The sequence below is a fragment of the Moschus berezovskii genome, chromosome 25, assembly GCF_049115385.1.
Source record: "Moschus berezovskii isolate FMDL1 chromosome 25, NW_MosBer_1.0, whole genome shotgun sequence".
Lineage (NCBI taxonomy): Eukaryota > Metazoa > Chordata > Mammalia > Artiodactyla > Moschidae > Moschus > Moschus berezovskii.
In genome coordinates, this window is record NC_142484.1 from 36,858,868 (window position 1) to 36,883,920 (window position 25,053).

General features: G+C 40.1%; 1 protein-coding gene across 12 annotated transcripts in view; it reads right to left on the reverse strand.

Moving 5' to 3' along the window:
* DLG2 (discs large MAGUK scaffold protein 2) overlaps nt 1–25,053 on the reverse strand; it is a 1,481,746-nt gene that overhangs the window by 28,918 nt on the left and 1,427,775 nt on the right. For 7 of the 12 annotated variants that reach the window (XM_055416124.2, XM_088832358.1, XM_088832356.1 and 4 more), the window contains one exon: nt 4,448–4,493. In XM_055416124.2, the coding sequence (XP_055272099.2) occupies nt 4,448–4,493 (46 nt within the window). Of the gene's footprint in view, nt 1–4,447; nt 4,494–5,325; nt 5,426–25,053 lie in introns of all 12 variants that reach the window. The other 5 variants (XM_088832355.1, XM_055416123.2, XM_088832353.1 and 2 more) reach the window with 1 other exon arrangement.

The following is a 25,053-nucleotide window of genomic DNA, read 5'->3' on the forward strand; positions in this document are numbered from 1 at the left end:
CTCCCTCCATCTGTCATCTTTCCTCTTTTGTACCTTTCCCCCCGGCTATTTTCCCACCAATTTGATTATCTAGAGCCTTTCTTAAGATCCAAATTGAACCTGTCACACTTCAAGAACACTATTTGGCACTCCACCTCAAAAAGGGGCATGGTTTTATAAATCACCATGCTGCAGTGGAAAAAACAAAAATAAACGTTATTCTGTTCTATGCTTATCTTCAATTAATACAAGCAAAAAGACCAAAAACAAAACAAAACAAAAAAACCCCACACCAAAACCAAAAACCTCTAACTGATTTCTATCTTGGTAGCTGAGGGTCGTAAGTACTGGGCCTGCAATTTTCTAATATCAGCAGTTGCTTTTTGAGTAACCCATTTCACTGAGTACAAAATAAATACCTAAAATTGCAAGGATAAGAGTAATAAATGTTCTTATTTTAGTCACCAAAAACCTGTACGTGGTAAGAAACCACCAGAACAGATAAAAAAAGATGTGATTGACATTTGGTGAATATTCTTTTATCACTCAGCAAATGGCTTGAGGTGACCAAACAAAAATCAGAAATAATTTTTAAACAGTTACCTACCTTTTCAGTTAGGCTTTCTGATCCAAGATTTGTTCACTTTTAAACAAAATACGAGTTCCTTCAACATTAGAGGATGAAACTTTTTCATCTCTTCCCAACCATCAACATTTAAAGGTAGATACAATATAGTATCTATCTCAAAATATTAATCAAGGAGAGAAGAGATATACAAGGTTCATACTCATTTAAAAGGAACACTGTAATTTATCAGGCTTTCTCTTGCAAACGGGAGCCAGGCACAGAAAGGAAAAGGCAAAATGAAAAGGAAAATAAAACCATGATGACTTTTCAACCTTTCTGAAGGGTGTATAAATTATTGTGGAGGACACAATGTCAAAATCCAGAAAAAAATTTTCTCCCCCACCTTCTCTAGGAGAATTGCATCACCAGGCCATAGCCAACTGAGGCTGGAATAATTTATTAGCAATTCCACAACCCCTTGCGCAAATGACACTAGTTCACCCGTGGTCCTTGTGTCTTTTGTATCTTTCCACATCAAATGATGATTTCATTTCAAGCCATTTGCTTTGGATGAGGATGATAAAGGGCAGCAATTAAAAAACAACAGCAAAAATCTGAAATGAATACCACAGGCAAGGGGGGCAGTTGCAAAGAAAAGAATCACAAACCAAAGCAATAACTTACGGTAGCTACTTTCGCTATCGCTGGCATTAGAAGAAACATGTTCTGCAAGAACAGCACAGCAAATTAAAGAGATACCAAGCATTGGAGAGCAGCCAGAACTTAAAGGAATACCATGCAAGGCTACTAGAAATGTGAGCGAAAGGCAAGTAAGGCTGCGGAGGAGACGCATTAAGAAGATTCAGATAAGATGAAGATGAAAACTTTATTTTCCAGGGAGCTACTGCTTGATTGCAGTGTCTTATTTTTATTAGCAAATAGGAAAGTATGTTTAATTATAAAAAATGCATACTGTCCATCTAAGCACTTTTCTTTTTATAAATACTTTGACCCATTCGTGGAGCTCTGATTTTCCAGATTCTTATTACAAAGGTCAGTGTGTCTCAACTGGATGTTCCTGATTATAATTTCAGGAGCTTCTGGTGGGTAAGGACTGGTTTCTTACAGGCTTTTTGTTGCTTTATTTTGCTGTTAGGCATTTTGCAGGAATACTGCATTTCAAATTGCCAGTTGATCCCTCCCTGGAATCCCTTTCATTTTTTTTCTATTTAAATACTTCCTAAACTAATTCACAAGATGAAAGGGATTGTTGAAGAACTTTCCTGCTTCATTGAGTAAGTAGGAAACCTTGGAGGAAGAAATGATTCACTGAAAAGTGTTTTATGAATCAGTTCAATATTTCCTTGATTTTAATATTCTGGTTGGATAGCTCTTAGGTTCTGGAGGAATTAGAACAGGCAGAAGATAAATGGTCTAATACCAAGCACAGGATCTGGCAAAAAAGCATGTTTTTAACTCTGGTTGAATGGCTGTACAAGTATACAGTGATATTTCAAAATTTTTTTTCCACAAAAACACAGTTTAACTAGCATAACAGGGGGATGTACTGACTATGTGCCAGATTTAGGGCTTTTATTTCCAAAATAATTTATCTGTACTATTTATTAAGTTATAGAAGATAAATCCATCGATTTATCAACTTCTTTGTATATCAGGCTAACTGAATGAAGAATATGTGACTATTTGATCTTTGAAGATCATTAGCAATAAGTTCAGCTCTTTAAAAAGGGACAACTGTTACAAAATCTTTAGAAAAAAGGAAAAGAATATATAACGTTTTTCTCTAACAGTTTTTAAAAAAAGTGCTTTGAAATGTATTTGCTATTATAGATTCTTGCCAATTGGATGGATTTTCATTTTTTAGCATCATTAGGGCATAATTGACAGATAAAACTGTCATATATTTTAAAGTATACTATGTGATGATGTGATCCACGCGTGGATTGTGAAAGGACTTCTACAAGTGAGTTAGTTAACGCATCCTGGATAAACTGATTTAGAGCATGAAACTAATGAAAATTAAAGCATGGGTTAAATTTATTGGAATCATTTCTTTTTGTGTGGGTGTTTGATGAGAACTGCATTATTAATTAGGTACACATGTTATAAGTGCAAAGGGGCACTGGGAAAGTAAGTGTGATGAATCAGTGCAAATCTCTCTTGTTACTGAAAAGTCAACAATGGCTTATCTTCATGAGCGTGATTATCTCAAGCACCTTCATTTGAAGATGACAGTTTTTTTTGTTTGTTTTTGATTTTCACTTTTAAAAAACTTCAGAATGAAGCTACACTAGAAAAATTTAGAACCATATGGCTGTTTATTTAACAACCAACCTCTCTTAATGTTAATATATTGTTTAACAGAATTTTTCTATTTTGCAGGTGAAAAGAAATTAGAAATATGTTCCAGCTAAAGTCTAAATTATGGCCACTAGTAGTGTTAACTGGCAGATAACTTTACCAAGTGTAATATATTCAATTTTGGAGAGTATATAAACCTTCAGATTTAAAAGGGCATTACTCTGGATTTAAAAAGGCATCACATACTTTCGACTCTCCAACAGCAAGAGATGTTCATTTATTAACAATATATTAAAATGCTACCCAACCCCACCGAAAATTTAGAAATTCTCCCTGGTGGTACTTGATGCTAACTGGATAATGTTGAAATTAACACTTGAATTTCAGCCACCAATTCAAGAAAAATTTCAAGACATATTCTGTAAGAGACTCAAAGATAAAGTTTTCATCTTTAAGGAGATCAGCAGTTATTCTTGATCAGATTTTATTTTCTAAATATACAAATCTTAAAAAAAATCCAAATTAATGATTTGAAGGATGAAGGGTATCATTATGCAGGGTTATATAACCAGCTCTTGAAAACAAAGTCCAGCTCAATGTTATTTTGTTTCTTAGCAATGAAATGAACAGCTTCTAAAAATATTACCCATAGCTGTTAAATTAAAACAAAACAAACAAAAATGAACATGTGATGCAGCTGCGAAAGACACACATTGGTTCTTATTTCATTGGTGCCTACATAATGGGGTTAGTGTCAAAGACAGAAAAATCATAGTATGTTAAAACACAGAATTATTATTTTTATTAGTGCAATGAGACAGAATAAAGGCATTAATAACTAGAAAAATTTTAGTTTAATATACTTTACTTTCCACTCTAAGCTATAAAATGAAGATCTGGTTATGCAATGCAGTAATAAATCACCAATAGAAAAACATATTAACACATATCTAAAACTTTGTCATACAAACGTTTCAAGCAGGATCACTGCAAGTCAGAAAAAAAATCAGTCAAAGTTAATAGCAAGGAATTATTCATGGAAGATCAAATAGCTTAATATTTACTTTTTGAGAATGCATGTTCCTTTTGACTGTAAAATAGCTCCTTTGCTGTTAGCAAAGTATAACCCAATTATGGGATTTGGCAAGGTCATTAAATATGTCTACGTGAAAAGCCAGAAGAGAGAACATAAAATACATTTCTGCTTTCCTGTTCCAGAGCATCGAACTCGCCCTTTCTTCCAACATGGCTTCTTGCTCCCTGGGAGGTACTAGGTGACAGAGCAAGGATGCCACGACTGGCATCAGGACCATGTTGGTCACATCGCACGGCCAGAAAGGGAAGGTGTGAACTGCAGCGGAAGTTACAGTGCCTGAGACACTTTGTTTTTAAATGCTGACATGCAGAACAAAACAGTTGAAAATTACTTGGTAGGAGCATTCACAGCTAGGTAACAAATAAAACTCGTATCTTGTGCATGCTAGGAGTGAAAAGGCCCTCGAGAAAAGGAACAAAAGCCAAACTCAAAAGGAAAGAAAAAGAAAAGAAAAGTTACAGTGACCATTCCTGGGAACTTACTCAGAGTCTTTGTTCCATAACCGTCGTCACCTAATCCGGGGATGTCCTGCATGGAAGTCCCCAGAGAGAGCAATGAGAGAGGGAGAACAGCCACGGAAGAGGAAGGAAGAAGTCAGTGGAGTTGAAATGGATACTACCATGACAGACCGTGTTGCCTGAGCAATCTGGATCCCTCGCTCTCTTCTTAGGAAACAAATTTCACCCCAGACTCCCAGGCCTGAGACTTGAGGATTCGTATTGCAACTTGAAAGATTTAAGCAGAAGGTTGTCATGAAAAAGATAAAGAGTCAACAAGCGCTGTTTTTACCCACTGCCAATATGGCCACAGCAATGTGCCGCTGGGACCAACGATCCACTCCAGGTTTCACGGCTAGTTCTTAGACTGAGCATAAGAATAAGCTCAGTTATCCCAAGATAAGCTCACTGTGAGGGCAAGAGTGAACAAATGCTAGTAACCGATAGAGGGGAATCTGATCACTCCCAGTTAGCTAGCACTCCAAAACAATACATGTGGCAATGGAATCTAAGGTATCTGTCCAGAAAAGACTTTGTCTCAAGCCCTTGGAGAGTTGCATGATAGACAAGGTGAACCAGACACAGTCTTGGTCACAGATAAAAAAATGCTGTTTGGAAGCGAAGTCCCCCGCTTCCTCAGGTCCCTTTCCAATGCATTCTGCCGAAAAAAAAAGAGCTCCATCCAGGGAAGGATCCAGACTGCAGGCAAACACTGGTCACAGTAGTAAGCCCTGACCTGCCTGCCTGCCATGTTTGTTTGCCTAGGCGTGTGGCGTGGGGCAGCCTACATCATGCGTGTTGCCCGTGAAGGATTTTTTTTTCTCTTGTGTTGCAGGTGACATTCTCTTCGAGAATCTACTTACGTTCAGGATCACTGGTTTCCTGCTCACTCTGCTCCTTGTTCTTGTAGAATGGGAATTTTCGTGAAAAGATGAAGCTCTTTTTACGCTTGTCATTGAATGACTGTGAAGGAGAAAAGGCATGGGGCAAAAACAGGGGACGTCTAATTGTTGTCACACTCATGCTGACAAAACAACTAGTCTGTAAAAGCAGAGAGAGCTGTCGTGACGCAAGTGGATAGTCTGAAGGGGTGTGGGAGGGTCCCTTCAAGCAGATTTTAGTTTCCAGGAGTGTAAATTCCGAATAATGACACTTTGGAAAAATCATCTCCTAATTAAATAAAAGACTGGTTGCAGGTAAATGATGATGGAGGAGACGAGTATTAAATTGGAAGTAGAAGACCCAGAGTCTCTGTCCAGCTCTGTAACTTGCTAGTTCAACACCTTAGCCAGGCAAGTGAATCTCTCTGAACCTCAGAGTCTTCATCTGCATCGTGAGGATTGTGAGAGCAGCTCTTAGGCTGTGAGACTCATATAAGGCAGTGTAAACACGAAGTGCTACACAGATGTTATCCTGATCATCATCATTATCATCAGCTAGAAAGGACTCTATTAGAAACACCGGACATACCAGTGTCTAGATATCTTTTTCAATAACATGAATTTGAGTTACTACAGCTTGAATTTAATTAAAACCTCACAGAGATGTGTGTGGATTTATGATATATAATTATAATTCTCACACAGATAGATGATAATTATAGTATTATATTTTCAATCAAAAGAGATTTTAAAGATAATTGAGCTTCAAGCCCTCCTTTGTAGGCAAGGGGCCAGAGGCACAGAAAGGCAGAGTCTGTTGCCAATAACACAGAGCTTGTTGGTTGACAGTCAAGACACCATCAACCAAAACCTGTTACAATTGCTGCTAATGAGATAGTAACCTGATATTCATTCAAGGAAGGGAGATATAATGGCCACTTATCTATATTCTGATATGATAAAAAATAATGGAAGAAGAATTGTCCTTAAAAAGGAAAACCACTCCGTTATCTTAAATGAGGTGGAATTTAAAGCAATACAGATAAACATAACAGAATACACGTATCAGAACTTGTTTTTTTTCAAGTGAGTATCAGATGCTTGCCTGAAAAGACTCCTTAAGAAAATTTCATTTATTCTCATTGTGGCTCTTATGAAAATGCTTTCTGGGGTTCTTCTTTGGGAAACATGTTCTCAGTCATTTCACAGGCTATAAGCTATGTGCATCTTGGTAATTTTATATTCACATATCATTTCAAAATATGTTTGCCAGCTTATTTGACCAATTTGGCTCTGAGTGTCTCTCTCTCTCCAAGAAACAAGATTTGTAACTACACAGGTATTAATGTGCAAAAGACTGAAGGTAATTTGACAAGGGGTATCTAACATGATTTTAGCGATGGCAACTGGAAGGAATAAATGCAGAGCCAGGAGGGTGACTACTAGGAGAGAATGGTACTTTTCAGCCCATTGGCTGGAACAGTTATGTGCTCTTATGAATTTGATGCTTGAGAAAATGTTGTAAATAACTTATTTTCTTTGTATAATCATGCACTGCTATATCAAATATCCATTTTGATAATTAAGTTAATTTAGAAAACATTAAAGTACTAAAATGTTGGTGCTGTCATTCAGTAACTCATTACTTTTTTAGTTATTAGGAAATTTCACCAAAGTCAGTTGAGCTTAATTTTATGTACTATTAAGAAGGCTTTAAGGAAACCAATAAATCAAATATCTGATAAATTCTGAAATTAGGGGACACATTTTATACTTCATGTTCAAGAACTAGAAAAACATTCTCATGAAAAAAAAAAGTATCACTTCAGAATTTATTACTCTACTGACAGCACTTGTGTTCCAAATAGTTTTATCATAATTTGTAATTGAGGGATTGGTGTCCAAAGACAAGACTGGGAAAGCCCCCAAATTTTCCCAGTTAAAAAATGGGAAGTTCTTAAAGGAATATTAAATATTCTTGCATCACTCCAGTTTCATGCCACTTTTACATTTCAAGCATATTTACACTTCAGTAACTGAAAATAAAAGAAAAAAATATCATGTAAGAATTAATGACGTGATATTGCAAGATATGTTAGACATTTAACTTCAACATTATGGATGACTTGTCATGCAAAACACACACACACACACACACATTTTCATGCAAATACAAAATAATGCCAAGAGGAGTAAAGCCTGGGGTTAAAATGTAGACATAAATGGACAATGTGGAGGCCTTTGAGGGCCATAGGGTGCTGCATGCAAACCACATTGTTTACATTGTCTCACAGGGTCAAAGGAAAATGAAAATGTGTTGCTTGTGATTCATTCTTTTATATTTTCAAGGCAAGGACTGTAATGTGTTAACATTTCCGGAGTATGAAAATGTTGTGTATCATGAGTCATCTGATTGGGACATCATAATATTTAGCACCACACTTTTCAAAAGAACAGAAAACGCACAATAATTCCTCAAAAATAAAATTATCTAACAAACATATCAGTCTATTACCCAAAGCCATTTCATATTGGAGTTAAAGAAAGGGTAACGGAATATTTTGTTGGTGGTCACATTGCCTTAATTTATGGACACAGAACCAAATCACAACTTCAATTCACACGCGCAGATTTAAAAGTCACATATTAAAGGTCTTAGTTAAACATTTCAGCTAGAAGAGGTTATATGTAGTTTATAATGCTCTAATCTATTCTTTATTTTATTGGACATGTATAGTATTTACCATTATATAAGCTTTTTTTCATTGCTGTTAATTTTTTAATTTAGAAAAGGAAAATCTGTTACACGAATGTTAGGTGAGAATAATAAATTAACACTTTTACTATTCATGGAACACATCATTCTAAAGCAACTGAAGGCTAACCTACAGCTTTATTAATCATACTTGATCAATGCTGTTTTTCCCTAAGTTACAGTATCTTAAATTCCAATCCATTGTTTTTATCTCAGAAGGCTTCTTTGAGTACAGATTTTGAAAATATCAATCACGTGTGGCAAGTGAAAATTTGGCTACCCAAGCATTCCACTGTGGAATTTAACCTGGATTACTGAGTTCTTATGAACAAAAGTGGTAAAAAGACAACAACTAAACTTGCTGAGCAGTTATTATGTGCTATGCTTGGTTCTAACATTTGCTGAGCAGTTATTATGTGTGTCTAAAGGCTCTGCATGCGCGAATCTCCACACTAACTTGATGAGGTTAGTACCATCATTGTTCTCATACTACAGATGAGGAAACTAACGTTTACAAATCTCCTGTTATTTGCCCAGAGACAACAGAGTTGGTAAGCAGTGAAGCTAGGATTTGAATTTGCAAATATTCTTGGTTGCAAACATTGCTGTTCTCAGAGCAAGAAAAGGTTCAGCAACTCAGGCCTGTTTCAAGTTTATATTTAAAATCTTTGGCATCTGGCTCAAATGATACTGTAATCTGATTTCTTCCCACGGCTTCACTGCTTGACAATTATTTATTTAAACCATCAGATGCTACTGGCTGTAACATTTTTGTGGGATACCCTGCTACAATTTTTTGAGACCCTTTCATGGTTTTGAGGGCTCCATTCTATTTCTCTTGTTCTCATGGTAATGTAAAAAAATAAAAAAAAAAAGGATTTTATGGAATAGATTATGAATAACATTTAAAAAGTAATTGCCCAAGACAAGCAAATCTATAAACAAAATAAATAGTGGTTGGTTGGGGCTGAGGGAAGCTAGGGGGTGCAGAGAATGGGAAGTGACAGCTAATGGGTATAGTGTTGGTTCTAGGAGAGGTGAAAATGTTCTAAAATTAGATGGTGGTGATAGTTGCATAACCCTATAAATATACTAAACAGCACTGCACTGGACATTTTTAAGTGTGTGAATCATATACTATGTGAATTATATCTCAATAAGGTCTTAAAAAAAAAAAAAGAACGCCCTTCCTAAGCCCCACACTATGGGATGAGAGGAAATAATCACAGCCTGTTTTCAATTCTACTTGGTGTAAATATTTTTTATTGTTAATTGAATGAGAGGAAACTTCCCTCCCCAGTCCTTGCAATCACAGATACACATGCCTCGTTTATCTGATTCTGTTGTGTCTCTGTTAAATGAATACCTTTCATGTTGTGACAGACATTAGAACACTCCTAGGGGACAGCGGACTATTACTGTCACTCAGAAGTCTCTAAGTTGTTAGGTCAAATGGCACAAAACAGCCCAGCCTGACCCCAGAATGTAATGGCATTGGTGAACTGGTTTAAGATAAAATACACACTTCATGAAGAAAGGAAACAAAACAAAAATTCAAATTGCTCCTTCTCCCACTCAAATTTGACATTCTTAAAAACACATGAGTGAATACTGAGTTTTCATTCAGAAAACTTTAAAATGAGGGGCATTTTAAGGTTTTTCTTTTTCCTGTACTAATTTTTCAAGCTTCAAATGTTTCATAGCTCTAAAAAGGCATCTTCATGACATAAATTTTCTCTGGGTGGATTCAGATTTAAGTGTGTACTGAGCTCAGATACACCTTTCTTTGTGATTTCTTTATCTTACAAAGGCTTCTTTCCTCTCCTCTAAAATAACTGTGTTCCCTTTGGAAAGTTGCTATTGCAAGTTTCAGTGACCGCTTTTTATTATACACATCATGTTTTCATACAGTAAAAAGAGAAGTTTCAAACAAGAGAGGTCCAAGAAGTTAATAATGAGACAATGAGGTTGTTAAAGAAAAGACAAGAATGGGCCTGAGATATGTCTGTTTCCAGAAATGTGTTTAAATGGATGTGTGTATACATAACTGTGTCTATAACAGTGTCCCAGTGTTCTGCTTGCCAGTCTTATGATTTGATGGATCTAGGCGCTGAGCATCAGTAGCTGGTAACATCACACACACAAAAGGCCAATCGGATGATATGTGCTCCCTTATGGGAGAACAAAAAATCACTATGAAGTAGTTCTGTAAACCTCTATTCTCAAAAGAAAAGAAAACCTTCTTTGGCTAAAGGATCTGAGTCTAATCAAACCTCTAGATCTAACTACCAGCTTACAGAAAAAAAGAGGACAGAAAATTCTGCTACTGGAGTGAGTTTCCATGCCCTCCTCCAGGGGATCTTCCTCACCCTGGGATTGAACCTGTGTCTCTTACGTCTCCTGCATTGGCAGGCAGGTTCTTTCACTAGCACTACCAGGGAAGCCCACAAAATGGAACTGCTACTTTGAAAATAGTTTGGTAGTTTCTTGTTAAGTTTCAGTTCAGTTCAGTCGCTCAGTCGTGTCCCACTCTCCGTGACCCCATGAATCACAGCACGCCAGGCCTCCCTGTCCATCACCAACTCCCGGAGTTCACTCAAACTCATGTCCACAGAGTCAGTGATGCCATCCAGCCATCTCATTCTCTGTCGTCCCCTTCTCCTCCCGCCCCCAACCCTTCCCAGCATCAGAGTCTTTTCCAGTTATCATGTAGCTAACCTATGACCTAGAAATTCATCCTTAGATATTTATTCAAGAGAAAAACATGTCCACAAAAAGGTATGCATTAATATAAGAATGCTTGTAATTCTCCAGTGTGAAATCTAATGTCCATCTACAGATAAACTGATAAACCATGATATATTGATATATACAATATTTTGCTATTGCTACTCAGCAATGAAAAGGAATGAAGTACTAATAACAAGCAGCACCATGGATGAATCTCAAAAGCACTATGCAGAGTGGCAGAAGGCAGACACAAAAAACTATGTATGTATGATTCTAAGTTCTGGATTAGGCAAAATCTATGGTGGCAGAAATCAAATTAGTGGTTGAAAAGTGAGAAAACTATGTTGTGATCATAATTAGAATCATGTGCGTGTGTGCTAACCCAGTCCAGTTGTGTCCAACTCTTTGTGACCCTATGGACTGTAGCCTGCCAGGCTTCTCTGTCCATGGGATTGTCCAGGCAAGAATACTGGGGTGGGCTGTCATGCCCTCCTCCAGGGGATCTTCCCGATCCAGGGATCGAAACTGCGTCTCCTGCGACTCCTGCATTGCAGGCAGATTCCATACTGCTGAGCCACTAGGGAAGCCTGATTAGAATCACGACACTTCCTCAAAATATTTCTAGCCTAGGCTACTCTCCTAAATATATATATATGTATTTTTGTTGTTATTGTTTAGCCGCTAAGTCGTGTCTGACTCTTTGCAAACCCATGGACTGTAGCCTGCCAGGCTCCTCTGCTTTGGGGATAATCCAGGCAAGATTACTGGAGGGAGCTGCCAGTTCCTTCTCCAGGGAATCTTCCCAACTCTGGGATTGAACCCGAGTCTCCTTCATTGGCAGGCGGATTCTTTATCACCGAGCCACCAGGGAAGCTCACACATAGGTATGGCTTTTGTTTTTGAAGTACAGTTGATTTATCTTCTGTATCTTGACATGGGTGCTTGTTACAGAAACCTTTTCCCCTCTGTCCATCTCACAAACACTGACACATCTTTGAGATCATGTGCTCAGATGTTCTAGCCAAGCCTGTCACAGTGCGTCTACGCATCTGTACATAGTTCTCTCCTGCCACATTATGATCTCAGAGCATCACTTTCTGCATCACTTTCATTTCTGTATCCACGTAAGTACTCAATAAATATTCATCAAATGAATGCACGAACTAAAGTATGGAGGGATGATTCCTGTTGGGAATATGGGAAGAAACTTTTGGCAAAAGAGGGAAGGGAAGGACTAAAAACCATCTGGAGAAGAGGGGTAGAAGTGATGAAAGAATAAGAACCATAGCCAAATGAATAACGTTTGGTTTTTTAATTGCACTTCTTGGCAGTTGTCTCTCAGAATTTGTTTTTCTCATAAATTTTATCTCATAATTCTACGCTCACTGATCTGATTTAGTTGCTGTTTATTAGTAGTAATTAAAATGTGCTGCCTCAGCTATTTGCTTGCATGTATTTTTGCACAGTATCATATTTTCAGCTCTATGATTCGTAACTGAAAAATGTAAAAGTTTAGAGATTTTAGTGACATTCATAACTTCAATAAAATTTACCATTTTTCTTTTCTAACTTTTTCCTAAATTTTTTTCTTTACCTAACTAATAGGTTAACTTGTTAAAAAATACCTTTTTAACCAATAAATGGAGCATGCCTCTTTCAGAGAAAATCTGAAAGGAATAGAGGGGGAAACTTACTTTTCATCCCATTCCAAGAAACAAATCATCTTTAGTATTATTGTTTTCTGTTTTTGAAAAAGAATTCTGTTTAAATTTACTTGTATTATTTTGTCTATAGAATTTGAAATCCTGATTTGCTTTTATTTACCATTATAACACACAGTAAGGTGTTATAGGAAAGGGCTTTAGAATTTAGCTGTATGACATTAGGAAAGTTACTTAATCTCTATGCCTCAGTTGTGAATATTTAAATGTAACAATGTATAAAAGGCTATTATCATAATGATGCTTAGTAAAACTCAGTAAGTAGGAGCCAATTATTTTAATAGTGACAGAAACACTTTCCCATATCTTAGAGAGTATTTGGAAGCATTATCTTTAATGAATGCTAAAAATGGAATTAACATAGAAATCTACAACAAAAAATTCAGAAAGTCCCCAAATATGTGGACATTAGAAAAAACCAAAACACTGTCCTAACTAACAAATGGGTTGAAGGAAGAAATTTTAAGGAAACTAGAAAATAGTTTTAGATGAATGAGAAATAAAGTCACAGATACCAAAACTTATGACAGCTAAAGCAATACTTAGAAGAAAACTTAAAGCTATATTAAAAAAGATTTCAAATCAAAAATCCAGCTTTCCACCTTAAGACACTGGAAGAAGGAAGGCCAAACTAAGCTAGAGCAAACATAAAAAGGCAATAATACAGATTAGAGCAGAAATGAATGAACTATAAAGAATAGAAAAACAACAGAAAGAAATTAACAAAATAAAAAGTTCTTTGAAAAGATGAACAACATTGATAAATGTCAGACTAGCCAAGAAAACAAGAGAGAAGATTCATTACTAAAATTAGGAATAAAAGAGCTGTCGTTAGTGACTCTACAGAAATAAAAAGAAATATAAAGAAATACTATGATCAGCTGTATATCAATAAATTAGACAATTTAGATGAAATGGACAAATTCATAGAAAGACACAAATTACCAAAACTGACTCAAGAAGAAAAAGAACTCTGAATAGACTTAAAACAGTCAGTCAGTTCAGTCACTCAGTCGTGTCCCATTCTTTGTGACCCCGAGGACTGCAGCACACCAGGCCTCCCTGTCCATCACCAACTTGCAGAGCTTACTCAAACTCATGTCCATTGAGTTGGTGATGCCATCCAACCATCTCATCCTCTGTCGTCCCCTTCTTCTCCTGCTTTCAATCTTTCCCAGCATCAGGGTCTTTTCAAATGAGTCAGTTATTCGCATCAGGTGGCCAAAATATTGGAGTTTCAGCTTCAGCATCAGTTCTTCCAATGAATATTCAGGACAGGTTTCCTTTAGGGTGGACTGGTTGGATCTTCTTGCAATCTAAAGGACTCCAAGGGACTCTCAAGAATCTTCTCCAACACCACAGTTCAAAAGCATTAATTCTTTGGTGCTCAGCTTTCTTTATAGTCCACTCTCACATCCATAAATGACTGCTGGAATAACCATAGCCTTGACTCGACGGACCTTTGTTGGCAAGGTAATGTCTCTGCTTTTTAATATACTATCTAGGTTGGTCATAACTTTTCTTCCAAGGAGTAAGTGTCTTTTAATTTCACGGCTGCAATCAGCATCTGCAGTGATTTTGGAGCCCAAAAACATAAACTCTCTCACTGTTTGCCTTGTTTTCCCATCTATTTCCCATGAAGTCATGGGACCAGATGCCATGATCTTAGTTTTCTGAATGTTGAGCTTCAAGCCAACATTTTCATTCTCCTCTTTCACTTTCATCAAGAGGCTCTTTAGTTCCTCTTCACTTTCTGCCATGAGGGTGGTGTCATATGCATATCTGAGGTTACTGATATTTCTCCTGGCAATCTTGATTCCAGCTTATGCTTCCTCCAGCCCAGTATTTCTCATGATGTACTCTGCATAGAAGTTAAATAAGCAGGGTGACAATATACAGCCTTGACGTACTCCTTTTCCTATTTGGAAACAGTCTGTTGTTCCATATCCAGTTCTAACTGTTGCTTCGTGATCTGCATACAGATTTCTCAGGAGGCAGGTCAGGTGGTCTGGTATTCCCATCTCTTTAAGAATTTTCCATAGTTTTTTGTGATCCACACAGTCAAAGGCTTTGGTGTAGTCAATAAAGCAGAAGTAGATGTTTTTCTGGAACTCTCTTGCTTTTTTAATGATCCAACGGATGTCAAAGAGATTAAATTAGTAATTTGAAAAATTATGCACAAAGAAAAGCCCAGACGTAGGTGACTTACTGTTGAATTTTACTAAACATTTAAAAAATAATAAATATCAATTTTTCACAGACTCTTCCAAAAGACAGAATTCATTCTATGTGGCCTCCATTACCAGACATCAAAATTAGAAAATATATCACAGTTAGTGAAAACTATAAAGTAATACATCTTATAAGCATAGTAACAACTTAGTATTTTATCAAATGGATTTACCAGGGGCTTCCTTGGCATTCCTGATGGCTCAGATGGTAAAGAATCTGCCTGCAAATGCGGGAGACCTGGGTTTGAACCCTGAGTTGGGAAGATCCCCTGGAGAAGGAAATAGCAATCCACTCCAGCATTCTCTTCTGGAGAATTCCATGGACAGAGGAGCCTAGCGGGCTATAATAGTCCCTGGGGTCACAAAGAGTTGGGCATGACTGAGTAACTGATATACTCTCTCCCTGGTGGCTCAGTGGTAAAGAATCCACCTGCCAATGTAGGGGACACGGGTTCGACCCCTGGTCGGGGAAGATCCCAGATGCCTCAGAGCAACTAAGCCCATGTGTCAACTACTGAGCCTGTGCTCTAGAGCCTGGGAGCTGCAACTACTGATGCCCAAGCACCCTAGAGCATATTCTCCACAACAGCAGAAGCCACAGCAATTAGAAGCTTTTGCAATGCAACAAAGAGCAGCCCCCACTCACTGTAACTGGAGAAAGCCTGTGCAGCAACGAAGACCCAGCACAGCCAAAAATAAATAAATGTTTTTGTAAAGAAAAAGGATTTACCACACTTGACTTAAACATTCCTATATCATTGGACACTTCTGTAGTTTTCCATTTTTAAGTACTCTGTGTTGCAATGAACATATTTTTGTATTTTAAGTTATTTCCTTGGGATAGATTTCTAGAAGTTGAATTGCTGAGCTAAAAATTATGAATAGTTAAAAAATTTTGACACATTGCCAAACTGCTTTCAGAATGATTCGTACTAATTGACATCTCCTCTAGCAACCATTTATTCTTAATTTATAATTGGTTCCAATGATGTGTCCTGTTCACCTTTTCCTTCCCTTCTAACACCCCCTACACACTCCTAATTACCCCATTGCAATATAAGTCTTCCATGAAAAACTTACATTAAGTCTGTTAGCAAAGGGCAAGATTTATTTAATTATGTGTAAAGTGAACATTTACACATCTGACAACTGGGAAATTAAGTCCTGGCTTTTTATTATCAAATTCTCTGCTTGAAGAGTAACATTTCTAAGAGAAATTATTTGTCATAAATTAAATTAAAACATGAAGCTATGAGACAATAAAAATTACTATAAAAATCGTACAATTCAGGGCATCGTATCCAGAGACATACTGAAATAACTGGTCAAACTATTATTCATGACTAGTTCATGATAGTCAGGAATAATACTCCTTTAATCAAATGAAAAAGAAGACTTAATCTATTATTGTAGATGCGTGTGTGCTAAGTTGCTTCAGCTGTGTCTGACTCTTTGCGACGCTACGGATTGTAGCCTGCCAGGCTCCTCTGTCCATGGGATTCCCCAGGCAAGAATACTAGAGTGGGTTGCCATGCCCTCCTCCAGGGGATCTTCCCAACCCAGGGATCCAAGCTGCATCTCCTATGTCTCCTGCATTGGCAGTCGGTTCTTTACCATTAGTGCCGCCTGGGAAGCCCTGGTATTCTCTCAATCAGGGGCCTCCAACCCCAGGCTGAAGAGTATGCTGCTCCCCATTGCTTGCATTACTGCCTAAGCTGGCCCCCGACCACCCCAGCCTCTGGAAAAATTGTCTTCCACAAAAGCAGTCCTTGGTGCCAAAAAGGTTGGTGACCATCGCTCTATATAACCTGAAGACTCCTTCAAAGTGCTCCAAATTCTTTTTTTTTTTTTTTTTAGTGAGTCTAGGGTAGGGAGGTTATCATTCAGAATACAGGGCTCTGGTGCTAGGTTTAGTATGAATCTACTTGCTAAGATTCAAAATATTCCAGCAGGGAGAAGGATATGACCTCAAAATGGAAGAATCAAAGTAACAGAGAATCAGACATCAGAGATGGTGATGACGCACTGAGATGTCTACTACAAGTGAGGTTCTTCCACTGTCTTGCAAAATTAAAACTCTCCGTGGTCACTGGGCCATAGCAACAGTTGTTGGAAAAAATACAAATGGTTTTCTTCAAGTTCATTGTATTAACAGCTGATGGAACCTTCACACTGCTGTCAGCTAGGAGGTCACTCATTTTATTTACTCACTTTGTTTATTAATAAATTTATAATTTTCATTATTCATTTTACTCATTAATAAATTTATTTACTGAATGGCTAGGTCCTTCTATGTGTCAAACCCTCTGCTGAGTCCTTAGCAATTTGGTCTTCATTTAAATAGATATTGGGAGGCTTCCCAGGTGGCACAGTGGTAAAGAATCTGCCTCCCTCCGTTTGGAAGATCCCCTGGAGGAGGGAATGGCAACCCACTCCAGTACTACTGACTGGAAAAATCCCATGAACAAAGAGCCTGGCAGGCTACAGTCCATGGGCTCATAAAAAGTCAGACACAATTGAGCACACAGGCACAGTAACTAGATATTGATATTTGTGACTAGTGTGAGAGATGATAACATTCAGTAACACATTCTGACAATGTATCATTTTCTTGGTCAATTTGTGCACCACTTCATGTGGTAGACTCCATAGAAAATCGCCAAGCTATGTGATTCCAATTAGTTGCTTCATAATTCTAGAATAGTCCAGCATTTCATCACAAAATACTAACAGCTTTTGCAACAACCCATAGGATCTGAAACCAAAACAAAACTAAGAAAGAAAAAAAAAAACTAAAATTTTCATTCACAACTTTATTCACTTTCAAGATAGTCTCATCATTGGGACACATTGGAATGATTTTTAAATTCTCATGTGTTAGAAAACTGGAGATCTGAATAGTTGAATGGATCAGATGTTGATCACACTGCTAATTTCTTGATTCTGTGCTTTTTTATTTTAATTTTGCCATTTCTTTCCTCTCTCCTTCCTTCCTTCCTTCTCTTCCTGTCCTTTGATTGCTACTTGCTATAACTCAACATTTGAAAAACAAAGATCATGGCATCTGGTCCCATCATTTCACAGCAAATAGAGGGAGAAACAATGGAAAAATTGACAGACTTTATTTTTTGAGCTCCAAAATCACTGTGGATGGTGACTGCAGCCATGAAATTAAAAGATACTTGCTCCTTGATAGAAAAGATATGACAAACCTAGACAGTGTATTAAAAAGCAGAGACATTACTTTGCCTACAAAGGTCCATATAGTCAAAGCTATGGTTTTTCCAGTAGTTATGTATGGATGTGAGAGCTGGACAAAGAAAAAGGCTGAGCGCCAAAGAACTGATGCCTTTGAATTGTGGCGCTGGAGAAGGTTCATTCGAGTCCCTTGGATGGCAAGGATATCAAACCAATCAATCCTAAAGGAAGTCAACCCATGAATATTCATTGGAAGGATTGATGCTGAAGCTGAAGCTCCAATAATAAGGCCAGTTGATGTGAAGAGTTGACTCACTGGAAAAGACCCTGATGCTGGGAAAGACTGAGGGCAGGAGAAGAGGATGACAGAGGATGAGATAGTTGGATGGCATGTGTTTGAGCAAACTTCAACAGACTGTGAAGGACAGGGAAGCCTGGCGTGCTGCAGTCCATGGGGTCTCAAAGAGTCGGACATGACTGAGCGACTGAACAGCAACAACTCAAATGTTCTAGTCAAAGCCTGGAGGGCTAAGCCCACAAGATGCTGTAGTCAGCATGTAACTGGTCATAAGCAAGCACAAGCAGGAAAAGCTCTAGGAGTCACAGAGTGGGGGGTCCAACAGCTGAAGGAAGAATGCCTTCAGGAGCTAGAGAAGCCAACATACGTCCGCCAGGAGCCGAGGGTCAGCCTGAGGGGCAGGAGGAGCCCTGAGGTTCCAGTGTGACTGGCTGAGTCACCTCGCATCTCTGGGCCTGTTTCTCCATCTGGAGAACAAGGTGCTCAGACCAGCTGATTGCTGAGGTTTCTTTCGCCTCCATCATTCACAGAATTTGAAACCTCGTTCAAGGTCAAGTTTAAAAAATTCCCTTTTTCTTCTTTCTATTTTAGCATTCTCTAAATATACTGATAATTGAGGGGGGGGTTTCTTTGTTGTTGTTCTCTAAAATCTGGAGTTTGACGAAATAGCTGGTAACATCCTCACCTGAAGGAACTCTTGTCTTAATTCTCTTTAATGAACTTGACTTGAGCGCCCACAACGTTGTTAGGCTTATTCTCTGATTACTATATTCCTCTCCCTCCTCATCACCTCGACTCACCCAGTTTGGAATCTGAGTTCTCGAGTTGACTTACTGAGGTTAGTTTTATGTTTCATCTTCAGCCAAACTCTGGAGGGATGAGGATATAGTCTTAGAGTTTTCTTTTGCACTTCCCATAGAGCCCCAGAGCAACGTCTGGAGCAAAATCAGTAACAGAGACTTGCTACTGTGATGGCATTTACTCTCTGACTTTTGTGAAATGCATACACACAGGGGTGGTACTGAGTGCTTTGTATGGGCTAAACATTTAAAGTGCTTTCCACGTATCGTCCACTCCTACTTAGTGGCTCCACATTGTGTCTACGCTTTACATACAAGGGGACTGAGGTAGAGAGCAGTTGGTCACTTGCTCAACGTTTATACAGCTATGAGTTATGAGCCAGGTTTCATACCCATTGAGCCCTTAACCACTATGCAACCCTGCCTACTGCACGGTGACTGCTTGCCAAGATGCCTAGTATACCCTGCTTTCAGCTTACTGGCACTTGAGCCATTTCTGAGAACTTCTGCAGGCAACTTACTTTCTGCGGAGTTTTACACTTTATTTCTGAAATATAATCTCTGTTTCTTTATTTCTTTTCAAATGGTTCATGCAATGAGGTTTCTGTGATGCGTCCTTTGGGGTCAATGATAGCACTGAATGTCTTCCATTATTACAAAGTAATAGGCTTGCTTGCAAGGAGGACGCCATTTCTCAATTTCATCTCCTCATTCCCAGGAATGCCAGTTCTTCTGTAACTTCCTCAAGGGCTCCTCTCCTTTTTGGTAATCCCTTCAGGCCATTCTTCACTGACTGATTCTACACACCTACCCTGAAGGTGATGTGATGTCATGAGGCCAGCAGAGAAGCTGTAAGCTGTTACCCTTACCTGTGTGAGAAGACCCTCACTCAAATCACTATATTGATTTACACCAACAGAAAGTAACAGCCCTTGTTTTTAATGCGGTCTAAGCACTTCTGACGGAGAAGGCAATGGCAGGCCACTCCAGTACTCCTGCCTAGAAAACCCCATGGACGGAGGAGCCTGGTAGGCTGCAGTCCATGGGGTCGCTACGAGTCAGACATGACCGAGTGACTTCACTTTCACACATTGGAGAAGGAAATGGCAACCCACTCCAGTGTTCTTGCCTGGAGAATCTCAGGGACGGGGGAGCCTGGTGGGCTGCCGTCTATGGGTTCACACAGAGTCGGACACGACTGAAGTGACTTAGCAGCAGCAGCAGCAAGCACTTCTGAATTTATTCATCTTTCATGGACCTTTCCTGAGAGAAGGCTTTCCTAACAACTCCATGTCTCTTTATCTTAGGCAGTTACATCCCCTTATTTCTGCACCAAATATAGGCTGGGCACATGTATATACCAGGTGCTGAGCTAGGAACTGGAGCTGCAATAAACGCTCAAGGACCTCACCATTCAGTGACACAGAGATTCATAACTTACAGGACAATGTGGCAGTGTGTGCAGGGTACCAAAGAGGCATCCGGAAGGCAGACTGGCTCTGCTGTAGAAGAGAGCAAGAAGTGAACTGTGAACTAGATGCTGAAAAACAGATCAGCATTGACCAAGTGGAACAGAAAAGGTGGGGAGGTTAACTCCTCCAGCAAAAGGAGTGAGGCAGAGTTCTTGACTGTCCTCCGGTTAGCTCAAGGTGTGTGTGCTCAGTCGTTTCTGACTCTCTGCGACCCCATGGGCTGTAGCCCGCCAGGCTTCTCTGTCCATGGGATTCTCCAGGCAAGAATATTGGAGTGGGTTGCATGCCCTCCTCCAGGGGATCTTCCCCACCCAGGGATGGAACCTGGGTCTCCTGCACTATAGGCCGATTCTTTTACTGCTGAGCTACCTGGGGAAAAAAAGTGTGTCTTTCTCCAAACAAACTATTACTGATAATAATAGCAACTGAAATTTATTGAGCTTTTCCTCTGTGCCTTTGTCAGTATACATCTTGTCAAACATTTTGTATTAATTATCTCACTGAATCCTCCCCACAATTCCATCACACACACACACACACTCACACACCCCTCTGCCTGTACTCTTATACATATACAAATGGGAAAACTGAGGCTTAGAGAGGTGACATCATTTGCCTAGCTGGTAAGTGACAGAACTGGATTCAAATCCAGTTCTCTGACTCCAGAGCCAAAATGTCACTACTAGTTTGTTTCCTGTTTGTCCTGTTCCAGGGCTGAGGACACAGTGATTGCCCAAGCACTGCTGGCTGAGGGAAGACTTGGCTGACAGCTAGTTGACCATGGCGGGGGGATCCACACCGTGTCCTATTGCAGGTAGGAAGGGAGGGACCAGTGACTTCATTTCACAATCAGGTTTCTCTCACAATCTCGTTTATTGTTGGGAGGCATGTGACGCTACAGGGCGAGGCCAGCACAAGCAGAGACTCCTGGGTATTTGTGCAGTGAGGTACGTGCGTGGAGAAGAGGCAAGAGCCCAGTGCTGATGTCAGACGGGCCCAGGCACACCCTGTCTCTGTCTTTGTCTTCAAGAGTCTTCCTTGCTAACACGTTTGATCCAACTCACTGGCTGGGTGACCTTGCAGCAGGTTGTTGAAACTTTCTAAGATTTATTTGGCTTCCCTGGTGGCTCAGTTGGTAAAGAATCTGCCTGCCATGCAGGAGATTCAGGAGACACGGGCTCGAGCCTTGGATCAAGAAGATCCCTTGGAGGAGGAAATGGCAACCCACTTCAGTATTCTTGCCTGGAGAATCCCATGGACAGAGGAGCCTAGCAGGCCACAGTCCATGGGGTCACAAGAGTCAGACACGACTTAGTGTCTAATCCACCATCAAGATTTATTTTCTTTATCTGTACCATGCCTCCTTCCCACCACCATCATTATCATCATCACCAATGGTAACACATGAGGCTCAGAGAGGTAACTTGCTTTGCTTGTGGAGCTTACTGTCTAGTGGCAGACCATAGGCAAGTATTGAGGCTACACTTGCTATGAAAACTCCGAGGAGAGACTCCTGGCTCCTGGTCCTCCTATCCAAGAAGCTTAGGAAAGTCCTGTCCCTCTCTGAGAAGCAACATTCTCTTCTGTCAGTCAGGGAGATAAACAAGATGACCTTGAAGGTCCTTTATGCCGTGATGATTTTTCCTCTTTTTCCTCCTGCCTGTTCCCTCCTTTTCTTCCCTCCTTCAACCAGGAGAAGTACTCAGCCTCATACCCTCTTGGATGATGACCGAGCTTCAGGAACTGAAGGTTTGCTCTTTGTCTCTCACGATATGATGTCACCTCCAGGCCCGAAGCATGAGATCACATGCAGCACTCCTGTGTCAGGAGTGATTGCAGGCAAACCATCAGCAGAGTACAATAATAAAATCTTCGTAAAGCTGTGCCTGATTGAATAATTCTCACTTCATGCTTGAATGGAAGGAAGGGTAACTCATCAATGGAGGCAGATCCATTACAGTGGAGACTGCAGGACGCTTGGTCTGTAGCCGCATTTTTTAGCAGGGTGAGTCACAGGGAATCTGGCCCTGTGGTGGGAGAGTGGAAAGGTGGTTTGTGTCTTAGGAGTTTTTGTCTAGCCCTCACTGCACTTTCCATCTTCACATTTCCTTTACGGTGCAGTTCATATGCTATATGATAGCAGAACATGTTTTCTGACATGTGGAGGTCATCAGACAAGCGGGTTGTGGCTCCAGTGTGAGATGTGAGTGGCCTAAGGGTTTCTCAATGGTTCATTATTTGGGGAGAGAAAAAGATCGAACACTGCTTGCTAACCTTTGAATAGCAGCTGATAAAAGTACAGATTTTTTCACTCGGCTAAGATTTGAATTCCTCTCAGGTTTTAGAGGGCAGAGATTAAAACCATGAAAACATATAAACACACCTCAAGGGAATAAAATACTTTCAACCCCCCAGCATTTCTTTTTAAGAATAACCTCTTCCCCTCTCCCTCCCTCCCCCGCCTTTGCGCTCTCTCTCTATTATACACACAAACCCCTTTCCTATTCATGCTCATGTCCCAGCCCAGCAGGTTCATTGTTTTTTCTGTACGAGACACCAGGGATCTCTGAGTGAGTCTGTCACTATAACTGATTGTCACTTTAAGGCCAAATGGAATGTTTCTCGAGTGTGGGGAGGAATTTTTTCCCTAAATATCCACCAGGAACTTTGCCATCATCCTTAATCCCTTCCTTGTGGATTTCTGTCATATTTTTCCCCATCCCTCCTGCAACTGTCCTGGTTCAAGTGGAGGCCTCTTTGCACCTTGTCTGGACACATGGTTCATGGAACAGGTGTGCTTCACTTGTGAGAAGATACACATTCATCACTTAGCAAAGTGCCTAGGAAACAGCATCCAATGAACAACATTATTAGTCTTTACTCATTCTCAACTCTCATTTCAGAGGCGGCAGAGTACATAGTCAAGAAGATGCTACATTCGACAGCAATATCCATTACTGAATGTTTCAAAGGAGTGGCATGCTAATGTCCCCACCACGGGCTGCTGCAGCGGTAAATACAACCAGGCATATATGGGCTTGGGGCTTCCCAGGTGGCCCTAGTGGTAAAGAACCCATCTGCCAATGCAGGTGATGTAAGAGATGTGAGTTCGATCCCTGGGTCAAGAAGATCCCCTGGAGGAGGGCATGGCAACCCACTGCAGTGTTCTTGCCTGGAGAATTCCCATGGACAGAGGAGCCTGGCAGGCTACGGTCCATTGGGTCGCAGAGTCGGACATGACTGAAGTGACTCAGCACGCACATATGCATATATAGCCATGGTGAGTGCTCAACAAATAATTATTTTTATACCACAAGCTCTTACTGTTTTCACCAAACATTATATTCAAGGCTCCAGTGGCAAAAGTGCCCTTGTGCAAACTAGGAACTGGCACTCCCCACCCCCACCCCCGGGGAAGTGGAATTGCAAACATTCACTGTCTCAGGCTGAACCATAGTTGGGATGAGCTTCACCGCCCACCCCCCTACCCCCACCCCTGATGTGTGTCCCTTCAGAATGTGGCTGTAACCAATCCTGAGAACACAAAATAAGGAGCTCACAGTTTACACAAATCGTTAGCACACTGTTATAACTGCTGTGACTGAGTTATCTACAACAAGCGAGGCCGCTGGGGAGGCTGGAGAAGGCTCAGGGGCACCATTTCAGCTGGGATTTTATGGAGAAGGAGATTGTCAGGTGGAGAAACAGCAAGACTCAGTTTGGGCGGATGCCCAACAGGGGGCGCAAGGCCTCCTCTTCTCCTCTCACCCTTGCCCAGTTCTGTAGGACTGAGGAATTACGGTAACAAGTTTTGTAGACAGAGGGGAGGTTTTGAGCAGAGGGTGGAACTCAGTGAAATGGCAGGAAAAGACAGAGAGCTCTCCTGCCCTGGGTGCCTCTCAGTTACATGTGATACTTCTGAAGGCTTACTTCTACTGAAGAAATAATTGGGCACGAAACGCACAGTACACATTTTTCTGCAGAAGTCACATATAGAGTCAAGAAACCATTCTTTTGTCATTTAATCAACCACTTCAAGTTGTGGATTATAAATTCTGCAGGAGAAGAATTTTGCGACTGACAGGGAAGTCACAAAATCTACCCATCAAAGTCTTACGCACTTTGGTCACTATTAAATGAAAAGGAAAAACAAAACACTTATTCCTTGGTTTTCTCAGCCCACAGCTGAATAAAAATAGCACAGTTCAACTCAGATGGGGGCTGGGCAGAGGTGCTGCCCCAGGAACACACGCAGACAGTGCTGGGGAGTACGGCTGAGTGCCGCAGAGTGGGGCAGGCAAGGAGAACCATAAGGTTTGGATTCAACCACGGAAGGCACCTGTAGTATGATGAATGGGGTCTGTAATTATTCATTCGACAACTCCCAAGGGGTCAGAGTGAGGAGCTGGGACCTCCGCAGTGGTTTTTTTCGGTGAGTGTAGTGGTGAGAGAATTGAATCTCCACCTATGGTACCCAGCATGTACAACTCAAACCTCCATGGAAT